Source organism: Pseudorca crassidens, chromosome 19 (assembly GCF_039906515.1).
Source record: "Pseudorca crassidens isolate mPseCra1 chromosome 19, mPseCra1.hap1, whole genome shotgun sequence".
NCBI classification, from domain to species: domain Eukaryota; kingdom Metazoa; phylum Chordata; class Mammalia; order Artiodactyla; family Delphinidae; genus Pseudorca; species Pseudorca crassidens.
The window spans coordinates 3,079,876-3,094,630 of NC_090314.1; the positions used below are offsets into that span (position 1 = coordinate 3,079,876).

Sequence of the window (14,755 nt, forward strand, 5' to 3'; positions counted from 1 at the left end):
GCCACAGTCATGCCCCTGGCACTGGCTCCCCTCGCTGGGAGTGGCTGGATGGGGTGACCAGGAAGAGGCTGTCAGGTCACATCAGCTGCTGCTCTTAGCCCTGTCCCTCTCTCCCCAGGAAGCCTTCCCTTGGAGCTCCTGGCCCAGGGGGGCACAGGCCAGGGGCAAGCGGCACTCAGAACACAGACGATGGAGAGCCTCCGGCATGGTGTCTGGAGCCTGAGGACTCCTGGATGGGGCGTGTTCCTCTAGGTCCACCTGGCGGGGGTGGGGGTGGGGGGGAGGGGGTCACATCGCTGCCCCAATGGAGAGGAAGGGGCTGTGCGGTCACCAGGTCGCTAGCCTTCCATCGTGGCCAGCTCAGCTCCCACAGCAGCTCCGTGAGACACCAGGTATTGGGGACCAGAGGCTGGGGGCGGGGAGTTCACAAGGCTGCAGGAAGGCGAGGGGACCAGGACCCACACCCAGTTCCTGGCCCTCCACGTCTGCATCCCGTGGCGGAGACTTCACAGGGCAATACCCGGGGACACCCCCAGCACCCGCCCTGCAGCAGCCTGGGGTCTAGAAGTAAAACCCAAGTTACCGTCTACCCTGAACCAGAATGAAACGGCGGGGCAGGGACAGGACAGACCCAGTAAAGGTCCCACCGGGAGAAGGGAGGGCAGGAGCCGGCAGCCGGGGCAGGAGTCATGGGTGCTGAGTGACCCCTGCCCACCCAGCCCTCCTCGTCCTGCTTCCCAGTGGCCACCTCTCAGGAGGAGCCTGCACACTTTCTGCAGCTCTTTCCTGACCACGTGGGTGTGACTAGGCTTTCCTCTGAGCAGCAACTCAGAGGCCCATGTCCCCTCCAGCCTGCAGAGTCCCCATCCCCAAAGCCGACCACATCCAGCTGTGGAACGGGCAGGATGGGGCCCAGGGGCCCCTCGTGTTCCCAGCACGGCTTCAGGGCAGGCTGGGGGTGAGTTCCAGCCATACAAACAAGGAGCCTGCGTTCTGAGGCCTGGATGGGGAGAGAGGAAAACGCACCCCCATTGGGATGCGGGGGATTGGGGGAGTGCTCTTTGCTCACAGCATGGGGCAGGGTCCCCTCAAGGCAGCCTGGCTGGCAAGGTGGTCCTGGGAGGTTCTAAGCCTGGAGTTAAACGGCAGGACAGAGCTGCAGGCACAGCGTGCAGACTTTGGGTAAAAGAAAGCAGGTTTTTTTTAAATTGAGGTATAGTTGATGTACAATATTGAACAAGTTTCAGGTGTTCAAGATAGTGATTCAGCCAGCCTGCCCAACACCTCCACAAACAATGGCCTGTATTAAATCCCTTCTGTTGGAAATACCTCAGGTGGATTTCTTTTCCTAATTAGACACTGACTAATATTGATAAAACTACCCCCATTTTACAGTTGAGAAAAGTGACATTCAGAGAGAGGAAACGACTAACCAAAAGCAAACCCAGTACCTCTCCTCTGTCAGTCTGGTCCCATTACCGGGTCACAATGCTGTCCCCAGCTCTTCCTTGCACACTCTTCATCCAGGCCCCATGCAGATGCTACCTCTTGAAAAGACCTCTAGCCAACTGTAATCTCCAAGTCATCTATTACATCATCCTGCTTAGTTTCCTGTTAGTATTTATCATGCACTGAAAACTCCTAGTTACTTAGTTGTTTATTCGGCTGGACTGGAAACTCCATGAGACCAGGAAGTGTTTGTCTTACTAAGTGCTGTGACTCCGGTGCCTGAGAGTACCTGGTACTGACTGTGCACACAATTATTTGCTGTAAGAATGAATGAACAGAGGAGTAAGGGAAGTGGCAGAGATTTCTGAGCACCAGCTAGGACCCACCTTTCCTGCCGGCTGCTTCTCTGCCAGCAGTCAGGGCTCTCTGGGGGCCCACAGGAATTTCAACTCCCATCATTCAGGTTGTGCCCTCAGTGGGAGCTCAGTTACTACACGCTGCCCGTGAATCTTCCAGGTGTCTGTGCACTAGTAGTGATGAACAGGTGACATTCTGGGTGTCTCCACTCAAGTCAGCAGACTGCGGCAGATGGCCTGTTAGAAGTTAAGTGCAAGAGCAGGGAGATGGGGAGATGGTCCCAGGCCCACAGTTGCTTGAGCACTTTCCTCTGTGCACTAGATCCTGGCCTGACTCTTCCTGAGAGACACCATAGCATAGCGAAATCTCGGCAACCAGACAGCTTGGGCTCAAATCCTGGCGCATGACTTGAGCGAGTCACTCAGGTAGGGCCTCCTCATTTGCAAAATGAGAATGTGGATAAAAACAGTATCCCTTTCACGGGGCTGTTGTGAAGATTTAAGAGTTAATCACTTAAAATAATTAGAACAGGGCTTGGCCTGACTTAAACGTCCGTTGGCTGTTACCTTGTGTGGTGTTCTGAGTTCTAAGGTGTCGCCTTATGTAATACTCATACTGGTCCTCTGAGGAGAGGTGCTAATATCACACCCAGGTTACAAACTGGGAGGCTGAGAAAGAGAGGTTATAAAAGCAGCCCCCCCCCCAACACACACACAAAGCAGCCCCAGGGCCAGATCCATGCTTCAAACCCAACTGTTCTAGAATCCCTAGAAACCCTCTGAATCAGCAAACTGGTCCAGAGAAAATAGACTAATCACAAGGCGAGATGGTCATCGTTCGGAGGTCACTAAGCAGGGCCGCACACTGTTACCTGGAGGCGGGACTGTGACCCAACAGGAAGAGCAGGTGCTGCTGAAGGATGGTTGGCAGGGAGAGAAAGGCATTTTAGGCACAGCATGGACCGTCTGGGGACCTCCGAATCTGCTAACCTGGCTCTGGGCAGGGAAGGGAGGCAGTTGAAGCCGGAGAGGGGAGCAACCTCCACATTACGGAGGGGCTTCTGGGTCGCGCTTAGGAGCTTGAGTTGCATCTTGTAGGTACTGAGGGCCCGTGACAGACTCTTAAGACTGTTGTAGACTGTGAACCGAAAGGAAATCCTGAGGAATCCTCAACGATGGGAGCCGCATCTACACCCGACAGCCCTCGGGCCCTGGTTCGCCCGGTTCGGCGAGACCCGGGGGCTGAGAGCAGGCGCCGTGCTTCTCCCGTCTCTGGACACGGCGCTGATTTCAGCATGAGAGTTGCTCAAATGCTTATGGGACCAATTAATATGTCTAGCAACGCTGTCGGTCGGAAGCAGGGGAGGGACTACAACTTCAGAGCTGCGAGGGGTCCCCCGGATCAGCCCCTGCTCGGAGGGGACAGCGGGCAGGAGTCACTGGGCTCCGTCCGCCCTCCCGACTCGGCAGGGTCCAGGCAGGGCTCCCGCTGGCGGGGTGAGGGGCCAGCACCCGCCTTCGAAGACGCCCGAGTGCGGGGCTGTGTCCTCGCCACCACGGCCGGACGAGGGTGCGACGTGCGCGGCGCCCTGTCTCTCCCAGGAGTCATCACACGTTAAACTCTCCCCTTTCTCCGCTTCCAGACACTCTCTGCCAACAGCCTGCCAGCAGGGACCCCCTGGCGGCGGGGGCCGCGTCTGTCTCGCCTCCCGAGAATTTGGGGGATGAGCGAGAGTGGCCCCTCGGTGACCTCGGCGGTCGAAGCTCTCGAAGCGCAGGAGGCCTAGCGGCGGCTAGTCCGGAAGTGGGCCCTCAGCTCCTCCTGTCTGGGCCCGCGTTTCCCAGGCGGCCTCGGGGTGGGCTTCCGGCGCGCAGTGTATTGTGGACCTTATAGTCCCGCGGGGCCCGATCCCCAGCCGGCGCGCCGTCCGGGGCTGCGGCCGGACTACAACTCCCTCCCGCCCGCGCGGTGTCGCGAGGCCGCCCGGCGTGAGGCGTTCGCGAGCGGGGAGTCTCCAAGATGGCCGCGTGGGGAAGGAGGCGTCTTGGCCCGGGCGGCGGCGGCGGCGCCCGAGAGAGGTGAGGCGCGGGCTGCTCTCTGCGGGTGGCTCGGGGCTGGAAGCCGGCGGGGCTCCTCAGGCTGCAGCGCCGTCCCCGCCTCCACCCCGCGGCTCGCCCCGGTCCGCCGCTGGGCGCGCGGGGTCCCGGTCCTGGCCGACGCGGCCTCCGCGGAGGGTTCAGGAAGGGGCGATGGCGGGCTGGGTACGGCCGGGCCGAGGCGGGACCCGCCTGAATGCCGCGGGCCGAGCGGCGCCGGAGACCCCGGCCGCCTGGTCGCGCGCGTGGTCCTCTCAGCCGTAGCGAGGAGTGGCTCCTGGGACGGAGGAGGCAGGGGACGCCTTCCCATCGCGGGCCGATGCGGGGCGGGCGGGGTGGTTCGCACGGTCACCGAGGGGCCTCAGCCTTCCGCGCTGTGACTCCGGGCGGGGAGCCGGTCGCTTCCCCCGGGGGTGATCCTTGGGACTTTGGAGGCGTCTCCGCCAGCGCCCCTGCCGTGGAAATCCTTTGCAGCGACCTTTCCTAACGAACGGTGCGTGAGTAGGGCAGGGAGCCGGGAGCTTGTTTCTAACAAGGTAGATCTCGATTTGAAAGACTCATTTCTAGAAGATAAGATTGGAGTCGTCGTTTTCGTGTTTCGTGTTGAATTTACAGTTTTTGCTTCTGAGGAACAGTTTCAGCTAGTAGAAGAAGCCACTAGAACCTGTTCAGGCCCCAGAAGTTTGGGAAAGGATGTGTATTCGTGGAGTCATCCGGTTTGCACTGTCCTGACCATTCTGTTACGAGTGGGCTGGTGCGGTAGATATAGGTCAGCAGGATCTCCGGGTTTGCTTTTGGGTTTTTTTGGTGAGGATTGTTGAACAGAAAAATTCTCTTTCTTTTCTCTTCCCCCTTTCTCCCCTCCCGCCCCGCTCTCTTTTTCTCTCGACTATTCTGCGTTATTCTCTCTCTTTGATTGCATCACATACTCATTGTGGTCGCCTTCCTGTTTGGTTAGCTGTGCTGATAGACCCCTCCAGCTTGCATTTTATTCTCGAGCTCGGAGTTATCCAGCCTTGTCCCTGCCGCACCTCCTCTTGGAGAAGCAGCAGTGAATGGCCAGCAAGTATTTTTGTTTTTCCACCTCCCACCTGGTTATTTCTTAGATCAGACCATACAAAGTTAAAGAAGAGAACTCGATGGTTTCCAGATGGCCTGAAAAACTAGCAAACATTTTCAAGATCTTTAATGCAAACATTAATCCTTTAGTAATAGGAAATAACTGGTTTAGAAGACTCAGTTGCAGAGAGAGAAGCATTCCTCCTTACTGGATAAAAACAGCAGAAGGGGCCAAATGAGGACGCCCCAGACACCATACAGGGGCCGTGCCAGCAAAAGTTACAATTTTACAGATCTAAGAAATTGGATATTGGGTTTTTTTCCTCTTTGGTTTAAGACAAGTGTTAATTCGAAACTGAGTTTGCAAACCAGGATCCCAAAGGCTGAAACTAGTCCTTGACTGTGATCCTTAGTTTTTAAGAGAATTTAAGTTAGTTGCCAGTGGTTATAAATGGAAATAGTTCACATAAAACTCCTCTGGAAAAGCTGCGTGGTGGCTCTTTTTGGTCAGGGCAGGTGCTCATCATTCCTCACCTGCCAGCTTGACTCATTGCAGTTACCTGCCTGGTCTCCTTAGGTGTTCAGGTTGCACCCTTTGGCCTGAACGGCAGGCTCTGCTTGCACATGCATATGTCGTGTGTCAGCCAGGAATGGGGCGTCTGGTTTTGTGGTTTGGGGGGCACCATCTGTCATCCTTCCAGATAACCGGGAGTGGCTGGGGGTACCCCTTTGTTTGCCTCTGCCGTGAGGCCCTAGCTGGGCTCTTTTGGAGGAGTGTTTGCCTGGGCTGTTTCCCAGAGATCCTCCACGCTGAGTAGGGGATGGAAACCTAGCCTGGGCACACCTCCATTCCTGCTCAGTGGGTGGGAAGACTTCCGGGTGGGGCAGGCTGGATTAATTGATTGCCCACACCATAGATTGAGGCCCAAGCATACCTAGTGGCTCCTGTGACCGAAGTAGGCTGATTATGGTGTTCTGAAATGACTTTGTTCCATGGCATGTTTGTGCTGACTCAGATTTCAGCTCCACGCTGTAAGACCACTTTCCCGAGTTGCTGCACACACTTGGTTGCAATCTGCTTTATGCTGACACCCAAGGAAACGTCGTCTAATTTGGGGCATTGGCTGGAGCAGAGCAACGCTCTGGGCAGACTTTCCAGATTTCCCTGTGGCTGCAAACTCTGAAGCCTGCATTGTATTTGAAGGCCCTGCTTGGTGCCAGACCTTCCGCAGGAGTTACTGTTGTCAGCTGTGTGTTAATGATGGTCCAGTTTAGAATACATAGTGTGTGAATTCTTGCTTTACCTGGTTCTTGAGTCTAGAGCTGTGTTAATTCAGTGTCCACTAGTCACTTGCAGCAATTAAATTTAAATTAATTAAAATTAAATAAAGGGAAAAATTCAGCTCCTCAGTCACACTATTTACATCTCAAGTGCTTGGTAGCAACACATGGCTCGTGGCTAATGTATTGCACAGCGCAGATAGAGAACAGAAAGGTCAGCGCTGGTCTAGACCAAAATAGGAGAGGGGTGGAAATAGCAAAATGAGAGCTGCTTGCGCGCTGAGTTTTCTCTTCAGTCCACTAGATCTAGGGAACCCACAGTGTTTGTAATGAGGAACATCAGACCCTGAGCTGTAACCTGAATTCTTGTCCAAAACTCCGCACACTGGCAGCAAGCACAGCAAACAGATTGCCACTTGTCCTGTCGGCCTCTTTGAGACAAACTTGCCCGTCTGGGAAGGCGCGGTGCAGGTATCTGTGTGTTCTGCCGCTTGGTGCCAACCTGGGCCAGCTCACAGAGTCGCCGCTCTGTCCCATGTGGGCTGCCTGTCCTCCTCCTGAAGGGCCCCCGAGTGTCCCTAGTTCTCTGTGACTGTTGAATGTGAGTGCAGCCTGTGAGGATGCATGGGATCTGATTCTGATCACCATGTGAGGCAGCAGCACTGTTTAAAGGCCTGGAGCGTTCAGAGGGCCGGGCTCTGGCTTTAGGGTGAAACCACTTTTTGTGGCCTTTCCCCTCCCCGGCTTATGCGGGTGTCTGCTCCAGCATCTCTAGGCAGCCAGTTCTGTGGGGTTACTTCCACATCTTCTGTGCTACGCTTTATTCCCGGGGACTGGGCCGTCCTCTTTGACAGCTTTGCTGTAATCTTTGAATTGGATGGATGTGGTTCTGGCTGGCTGGTGGAGGGTTTAGTTCCCAGAACAGGTGGACCACGAGCCACGTGGGCAGGTGGCTGACATTCCCAGGGCGATGTTCCCCTCATTCTGACCTGGTCGTTTCCTTTAGAGCTGAGGGCCTCCAGGGGATTTGGATGTTTTCTTTCTCTTGAGTTTCTTTCCTCCTGGTCTGTATGAGTAGTGCCAGTGCAGCATCTGCACCCAGGTCCGCGAGTGTGCAGGCCTGAGGGTGTGGGTCCCGCTCAGCTGGCTGCCAGAAGGTTCTGATCCTGGAAGTTGGATGTTGTGGGTTAGGGTCTGCTGGGGTTCGTCCTCTGGAGTGAATCTCCGTTTTCCTTGATTCGTTCAAGCCGTCGGGGTTCCAATGGCAGTAACTCGTGCCTCTATAGTTCAGTCCTTCAGGCCTGACTTTCTGAAGGAGGGAGGGTGGTCTTGTGTCCTGAACCGGGCCTCTCTGCACTGCCTCCTGGGCAGTCTCGGCCATTCTGCTCAGGGCTGTCCACTAGGGCAGCCATTGGTCACTTGCGGCTGTCAAGCATTGGAAATGTGGCTGGTGTGTCTGAGGAACTGAATTTTTTTTTTTTTTTGGCTGTGTTGGGTCCTCGTTTCTGTGCGAGGACTTTCTCTAGTTGTGGCAAGCGAGGGCTACTCTTCGCGGTGCGGTGCGCGGGCCTCTCACTGTCGCAGCCTCTCTCGTTGCGGAGCACAAGCTCCAGACGCGCAGGCTCAGTAGTTGTGGCTCACCAGCCTAGTTGCTCCGCGGCATGTGGGATCTTCCCGGACCAGGGCTTGAACCCGTGTCCCCTGCATTGGCAGGCGGACTCTCAACCACTGCGCCCCCAGGGAAGCCCAGGAACTGGATTTTCAATTTCACTCCATTTTACTTAAGTTTAAACAGTGCTCGGGCCTTGCGCTGGGTGGCACCTTGCAGCTGTCACCTTGTGTGCGTGCCCGGCCCAGCCCATCTCACCCCGTCTGCACTCTGCGAGCTGGGGCCTTTGCATCGTTTGACACGACGGAAGCTGGCTCAGAGCAGCAAGGGGGTTTGTCCTTGGACACAAAGCCAGTGAGTGACTGAGAGGAACTCTTGGTGCGCCGTGGTCTTGTCCCCAAAGCAGAGCTGCCCGGTCCCTGGAGCACCACGGGGAGCCTGTTCCCTGGCACGTGGCTTCCTCTGAAACAATGAGAACGTCAGGTGCCAGTTTGGAAACGTCCTCAGTATTTGGAGCTACAAGCCTGTGCCTTTCAGTCCTAACTGGCCTTTGAATCCACAGCATAGGAGTTTACTGCTTTCCTTGGCTCCTAAGGAAGTGATTTGGGGTTTGCCAGAAGTGGGTTTCCCTAGACCAGGGATGCAGGGGTGGCACCAGGCAGCATGTCACAGCTGGTCACGTGACCCTGTGCTTATTGGGTGGAAAGCAACCTGATGCATGGACCGAGTTTACTTTTCAGCCACAGGTGCTCTTAATTACTGTTAATTGTTTTTCGTCTCCTGTCAGTCCTTTCAAACGTACTTCCTCTAAGTCTGTTGGGAACCTGTCACATTCAGGCCCAGGGTGGGGTGGGGCAGAGCAGACTGCGATGAAAACAGTCACTGCCCTCAAGGAGCTTGGCATCACCTCCTCCTCTGTTTGAGCTGAGACTGTGAGCCCAGGACCGCTCCAGGAAGGGGCCTTAAGGCAGGTGTTTGGGTCAGTTCTTCTGGTTCCAGCATGACCAGAAAAGGTGGTGGGTTGCAGGGCCAGTGCCCACTGGAGCAGGAGGGGGGCCCCCTCTCCTCGGCTGGGAGGGCCTGCCCTGTCTGGTCTCTTCCACCCCAAGGGATACAGAGCTATTGGACAGGATTTTTCTTTTTATGAAAAAATTTATAATTAATTTTCCCATTACAAAAGAAACACGTTTATTTTTTCCTTTTGAAAAATACAGAAAACTAAAATTTAAAAGTTACCTGTTGGGCCACCATCCAGAGAAACCATTATTGGCCTTTTTTTATGCAGAGCATCTTTGATGCTTCCCACCAGATACTTTGTCTTGGAATTTTAAAAATTATATGTTAAATCCATCAAAAGTATGTCTTTACCATATGAAAAGTTATAAACTTGCTACCATATGTACGACCTTGGGAACACGAGGCTAAATGAAGGAATCAGCTCCAAAGCCCACGTGCCACGTGATGCGTTCCTGCAGAACGCCCAGAAGAGGCAGATCCGCAGTCAGGAAGTAGGTTGGTGATCGCCATGGACGGAGGTCAGGGGAGAATGGGGAGTGACGGGTTACTTTTTGAGGTGAGGAAGATGTTCTAAAATGGATCGTGGTGTTGGTTGCACAACTCAGTGAAAAGTGTCGAGCCAGTGACTTGTGCAGTTTAAATGGGTGAATCTATCACAATTAAGCTGTCATTTAGGAAGCACAAGTCAAAACTACCCTGAGATGCCACCTCATACCACTAGGATAGCTACTATGGAAAAAACAAAAGTGTTGGCCAGGATATGGAGAAAAGGGAACCCTTGTGCAGTGTTGGTGGGAATGTACATTAGTACAGCCACTGTGGGAAAGTGTGGAGGTTCCTCAAAAAATTAAAAATAGAACTACCACATGATCCAGCAATCCCACTTCTAGGTATGTATCCAAAATAATTAAAAGCAGGGACTAAAACAGATATTTTTACACCCGTGTTCACAGCAGCATCGTTCACAATAGCTAGAAGGTGGAAGCAACCTACCGACGGATGGATGGATAACGAACTGTGGTCTATACACACAGGGAATATTACTCAGCGTTAAAAAGGAAGGAAATTGACACTTGCTACAACGTGGATGAACCCTGAGGACATTATGCTAAGTGAAAGAAGCCAGCCACAAAAAAAAGATACTGTGTGACTCCACTTACATGAGGTCCCTCCCTGAGCAGCCAAATTCATAGAGACAGAATGTAGAAGGGGGTGGGTGGGTGGGAGTTGTGGTTTAATGGGGACAGAGTTTTAGTTTGTAAGACGAAAAAGTTCTGGAGATTGGTTGCCCAACAGTGTCTAAGTGTACTTAACCTTACTGAACTGGACACATAACACAAAATTTACAGATAGTAAATTTTGTGTTATGTGTATTTTACCATAATTTAGAAAACAATTAATAAACCAAGTGCTAGCATCTCCCTGGCCCACACTTCCCTCCCAAGCGCAGGCAGCAGCCACCTTCCTCCTGAGTCCTCCATTGTCTCCGTGACAGCACGTGCTTGGTTCTGCATGCTCCTGAGCCGTGTGTGTGTGTGTGTGTGTGTGTGTGAGTGTGAGTGTGAGTGTGTGTGTGAGAGAGAGAGAGAGGGAGGGAGGCGTTCACGGGTGTGGTGCACCCACTTCCCCCTCAGGGTCGGGAGGGACTGGGCGGCTGTGCCTCCACGGCTTTCCCTCCCTTGGCTGAGTCACGCTCTCTTTCTCTCTGCTCTCGAGTCTTCTGCTCTCACCAGGAGTGCTGCTTTGAACATTCTTGTGCACCCCTGACTTTTGGAGCTGTCTCCCGACTTTGTGGGTCCCATGTCTGAGGCTCCTGTAATCCCAGGTTCCTTCAAGACTGGCTTCGAGATGGCGTGGGATCCCCTGGGCCGGATTCTGTGCTGGCAAAATGAGGTTTGTTCTGTGGGCTCTTCGTGGTGGCTGCCACGTTCCCCAGGATTCCTTTGAGGACTGTCTCCTGGGTGCTGCTGGAACCGATTCTGACGAGGAGAGGAGACTGACCCCAGCTGGAGGCAGGTTCACAAGCCCCCAGGGGGAGCCCGTGACGCTGACCCGCGGCAGCGCCTGCAGCAGCCCCTGTGGCCCGGCAGGCTGTGCTCTTCTGTGCAGGCCAGTTCCATACTGTAAGCTCCATGGAACCTGCCAAATTCAAAGAGTTCTAAAGTCATTTGGTAAGAAGGGGCCCCTTTTCTTTCTGGAGCCCCTCCATTCCCCTCCTCAGAGACAGTCATAACTCTTGGGTCTTTGTATATCAGCCCAGAGACATCTGTGCATCTAAAAGCAAACGTACACTTTCTCAGAAAGGCGCTGAAGATCACAGGTTACAAACACTGGTCTGTACTTGACTTTTTCACTTTAAAGACCTCTTTCCATTATCGATGCGCTCTCAGTTTTTTCAACGTGAACCCTTTTTACTATGCTCTCTTGCTGGTCACTTCACACCTGCAACAAAATGCAAAAATATAGTCGCTTAGGAAGCCCAGGACTCAAAGGATCCCAATTGGCTATTAGTTGTTGGGTTTTTTTCATCTGCTTTTGTGTACAGGGTTCAAGTTGGGGGTTGGCTGGTGGTGCTCTGAGATGGTTCACGGCAAACTTCTGACTGGGTTCTTTCCTTAATTGGGTTACTTTTGACCCAGAAACAAAGCAGGCCGCATGCAGTGGGCGCTGGGGTAGCCGGGCAGAGGCGGCCATGGCTCACTCTCGAGTCCTCAGCCACCTGGCTTGAGAAGCAACAGTCCCTGTCAACTGCAGGACTGAATCTGGTGGTCCAGGCAGCCTTTGAAACTACATTTGCAGGGCAGAGGGTTCCCCGGCCCCCCCAAGCAGGTGGGGCTGTGGGTGCTGACCGCAGGGTGGGTCCTCTGACAGAGGGGGCGCCTGCTGGTGGGTCTGGGTCTGTTTTGGACCCTGTGCTGCTTCCCTTCCCTGCACACTGTGTGGAGTCCTGGAAACCTGCTGCTTTATGTGTCACGGTCCATCCTTTCCTGAGCAGGTAAAGCAGGTTTGGCCTCTAGAGCAGAACTGGTGGTGAGCCCAGGGCGGTGTGCCCGCTGGGCTGGCTGGCTCCTGAGCCTGCTGTGTCGGAAGGCGCCGGGGAGGGTTCTCCGCGCTGTGGAAGGCTGGTCACTGGTTGGCGGTGACGGACAGGAGTGGGGTGACCGGCCCAGCATAAGACTGGGGCTCCAGGCGGCTTTGGTGGGTGAGCACGCCATCCACACACCCTCAGCTGTGCAGTCCCGACTGCCCGTGTCCACTGGTAGTTGCTCCCGTGCCATCAGGGCTGAGCCAGCAGCCTGGAGGGACTTGGGGGCACAGCCACCAACCTGTGGAGATGGGCTCGCCCAGCACGCTGTGGGAGGAAGCAGGAGCCCGCCCCAGGGGTGGGCGGCAGAGGCGAGGGTGGGGCAGACGGGAAAGGAAGGCCTGGGTGAGCGCCAGGTGAGGGTGGGGTCTGCCCACTGACGTGTCCCCGAGATGCTGGGGCTTCAACTGGTGCTTCCTTGTTGGGCCTGTTTTGTCACTGCACTCAGGTAGGTTAGGGTTTGGGCAAGAATGTTCTCTAATCCCGGCCTTGACACCCGCGCTTCGCTCTGAGCGTTCCAGAGGGACTGTGTGGCCGGAAAGCTCACCTTGGACGCCGACAGGGAGGCATCGTCCCCTGGCCTCACTCTGACGGTCAGCGGTGCGGCACAGACCCTCCATTTTCCCGTGCTTCTCTCCCTGGGCCTGTCTTGGCTGATGAACTTGCCAGAGCTGCTCCTGCCGGGAGTGAGGCCCTGCCTCTTAGGTTTGCTTGTCTGCTAAGGTGCCTTGTAAGGTGCTGGATCCCACCTGGGAGCCTGTCTCCATTCTGAGTTAAAACCAAATGGGGAGGGGGACTTCCTTGGCGGTGCAGTGGCTAAGACTCCATGCTTCTGATGCAGGGGGCACGGGTTCAGTCCCTGGTTGGGGAGCTAAGATCCCACATGCCGTGCAGCACGGCTCCCCCAAAAATCCCCCTGGGAGCACAAAAGGGCGGGCACCAGTGGCCGGCTCTCCCTCGCCTGTCTTTCCTCCCAGGAGTTTACCCAACAGTCCGGTCTCCACTGCCTTGAACGCGTAACAGCTTTCCTCTTTGAAGGAAATGCTGACCCTGGAGGTTCTGGGGTGACCTCATTCCACAAGCCTTCCCTGGTACCTACGCGCGCGGCCCCTTGTGCAGCCGCTGACCAGGCAGCTCCGAGCCCCGCTCCCAGTGGCCGCCTGGTGTGCTCAGGGCAGGCGCCTCTCCTCTGGGGACGGCATCTCTGCAGAGCAGCAGCCTCTAACCAGCTCTTCCTTTTCCCCACCCCTTCCTCCTAAGGGTGAGCCTGTCGGCCACAGACTGTTACATTGTGCATGAGATCTACAACGGGGAGAACGCCCAAGACCAGTTTGAGTATGAGCTGGAGCAGGCCCTGGAAGCCCAGTACAAGTACATCGTGATCGAGCCCACACGCATCGGTGACGAGACAGCCCGCTGGATCACTGTGGGCAACTGCCTACACAAGACCACCGTGCTGGCGGGCACCGCCTGCCTCTTCACCCCGCTGGCGCTGCCCCTGGAGTACTCCCACTACATCTCCCTGCCTGCGGGCGTGCTGAGCCTGGCGTGCTGCACCCTCTACGGCATCTCCTGGCAGTTCGACCCCTGCTGTAAGTACCAGGTGGAGTACGACGCCTACAAACTGTCCCGACTGCCCCTGCACACACTCACCTCCTCCACCCCGGTGGTGCTGGTCCGGAAGGACGACTTGCACAGAAAGAGACTGCACAACACGATAGCACTGGCGGCGCTGGTGTACTGTGTAAGGAAGATTTACGAGCTCTGCGCCGTATGATCGGGGCAGCGTAGGGGGAGCAGGCAGCCCGGCCCGCGAGGTGGCAGAAGGAGCCCGGGAAGGCGTCTGGCTGCACGCTGGTTATTTTAAAGAAATAACAGATCACGAGTGTACCAGGGGTTTTTTCAGCTCATCACACTAAGATGTGGATTCCCGTAACCCACGGGGGCCTGAGGTTGTGGAAGGCCGACCAGGCAGCAGGATGTGATGGAAGCAACGCTACTGAGGGGATGTGAACGCGCTTGGGGGGTCGTTAAGTATGTTGTTTAACTGTACCATCCAGAGCCAACCAGAAGCTATTGACCATTAAAATTATAAGAATTTCAACTCCAGGTGTCTGCTCTCTCCGTGATGGTCCCGGTGGGAGCATGCAGGTGGCAGGAGGGGCACCACCTGTAGTGCGAACAGGCCTCTGGACAGGCAGGCCCAGCCCCTCCCAGAGCAGCCTCATGCCTTGGTCCAAGGCAGCGCAGCTCAGTGCTGCTCAGGGGTGTGGCAGGACAGGTAGGTGGCGAGGCCTGGCAGTCACTGGGTCTCCATTGGGCTCACCTGGAGAGCTGGGGCCTGGGACCTCTTGTCCAGATTCTGATTTAGGAGAACACAAACTAACATCTGTATTTTTTTTAAAGCACTGAAGCTGTCCTGAGTTCAACCTGCTGCCCCCCTCGTGTTCCACAGAAAAGGGGGCCATGCCGGCCCGAGACTCTGCTCGGTCATCCCTAAGGGGCACTTTTCTAAGCGGCAACCAGACTGATGTTCACGTGGTTTTAAAGGATCCCTCAGGAAGATCAGACACCAGAGAGTAACAAGGGGTGCTGGGAAGGTGTCAAAAGGGTGTATGGGGGTGATGGGGCCATCTGTTCACAGGAGGAGAGCCAGAGATTTTAGAAGAGTGAGAAACGTTGACTTAATTCCAAGGGCCTGGAAATGCTGGTCCCTCAGTTGGGTGCTGGGTGGCAAATGGTCTGGAACAAGGGTAAACTGGCAGTGATCCTAAACAGACCTATCTTGACCGTGCAGTGCCC

At 55.3% G+C, this 14,755-nt stretch overlaps 2 protein-coding genes and 1 long non-coding RNA gene across 8 annotated transcripts in view; 1 reads left to right on the plus strand and 2 right to left on the minus strand.

Moving 5' to 3' along the window:
* Window positions 1-1,644: 1,644 nt before the first annotated feature.
* On the minus strand, window positions 1,645-3,660 carry LOC137212028 (uncharacterized). Its single transcript, XR_010937321.1, has 2 exons — window positions 2,678-3,660; window positions 1,645-2,042 (listed from the first exon to the last, which is right to left on the minus strand). It is a non-coding gene; the product is annotated as an uncharacterized lncRNA (long non-coding RNA).
* A 72-nt stretch (window positions 3,661-3,732) lies between these two features.
* Window positions 3,733-14,057, plus strand: TMEM11 (transmembrane protein 11). 2 transcript variants are annotated; one of them, XM_067714908.1, is made up of 2 exons: window positions 3,733-3,884; window positions 13,214-14,057. In XM_067714908.1, the coding sequence occupies exons 1-2, from the start codon at window positions 3,826-3,828 to the stop codon at window positions 13,728-13,730; spliced, it is 576 nt and encodes a 191-aa protein (XP_067571009.1). In that variant the 5' UTR covers window positions 3,733-3,825; the 3' UTR covers window positions 13,731-14,057. The 2 variants fall into 2 exon arrangements, with proteins under 2 accessions (XP_067571009.1, XP_067571010.1); XM_067714909.1 differs by lacking the exon at window positions 3,733-3,884 and adding an exon at window positions 10,624-10,761.
* The window catches only part of DHRS7B (dehydrogenase/reductase 7B), a 39,060-nt gene continuing 33,327 nt past the window's right edge, over window positions 9,023-14,755 (minus strand). For 2 of the 5 annotated variants that reach the window (XM_067714903.1, XM_067714907.1), the window contains exon 8: window positions 9,023-11,310. In XM_067714903.1, the coding sequence (XP_067571004.1) occupies window positions 11,283-11,310 (28 nt within the window). In that variant the 3' untranslated portion in view covers window positions 9,023-11,282. Of the gene's footprint in view, window positions 11,311-12,209; window positions 12,631-14,755 lie in introns of those variants that run through there. The other 3 variants (XM_067714900.1, XM_067714904.1, XM_067714901.1) reach the window with 2 other exon arrangements.

What these genes read in the sequence shown, in the direction of transcription:
- TMEM11 (XM_067714908.1), top strand. Translation starts at nt 3,826, where the DNA reads ATGGCCGCGTGGGGAAGGAGGCGTCTTGGCCCGGGCGGCGGCGGCGGC. An exon ending in GGCGGCGGCGCCCGAGAGAG is followed by an intron (nt 3,885 to 13,213) that starts GTGAGGCGCGGG and finishes CTTCCTCCTAAG; the next exon opens with GGTGAGCCTGTCGGCCACAG.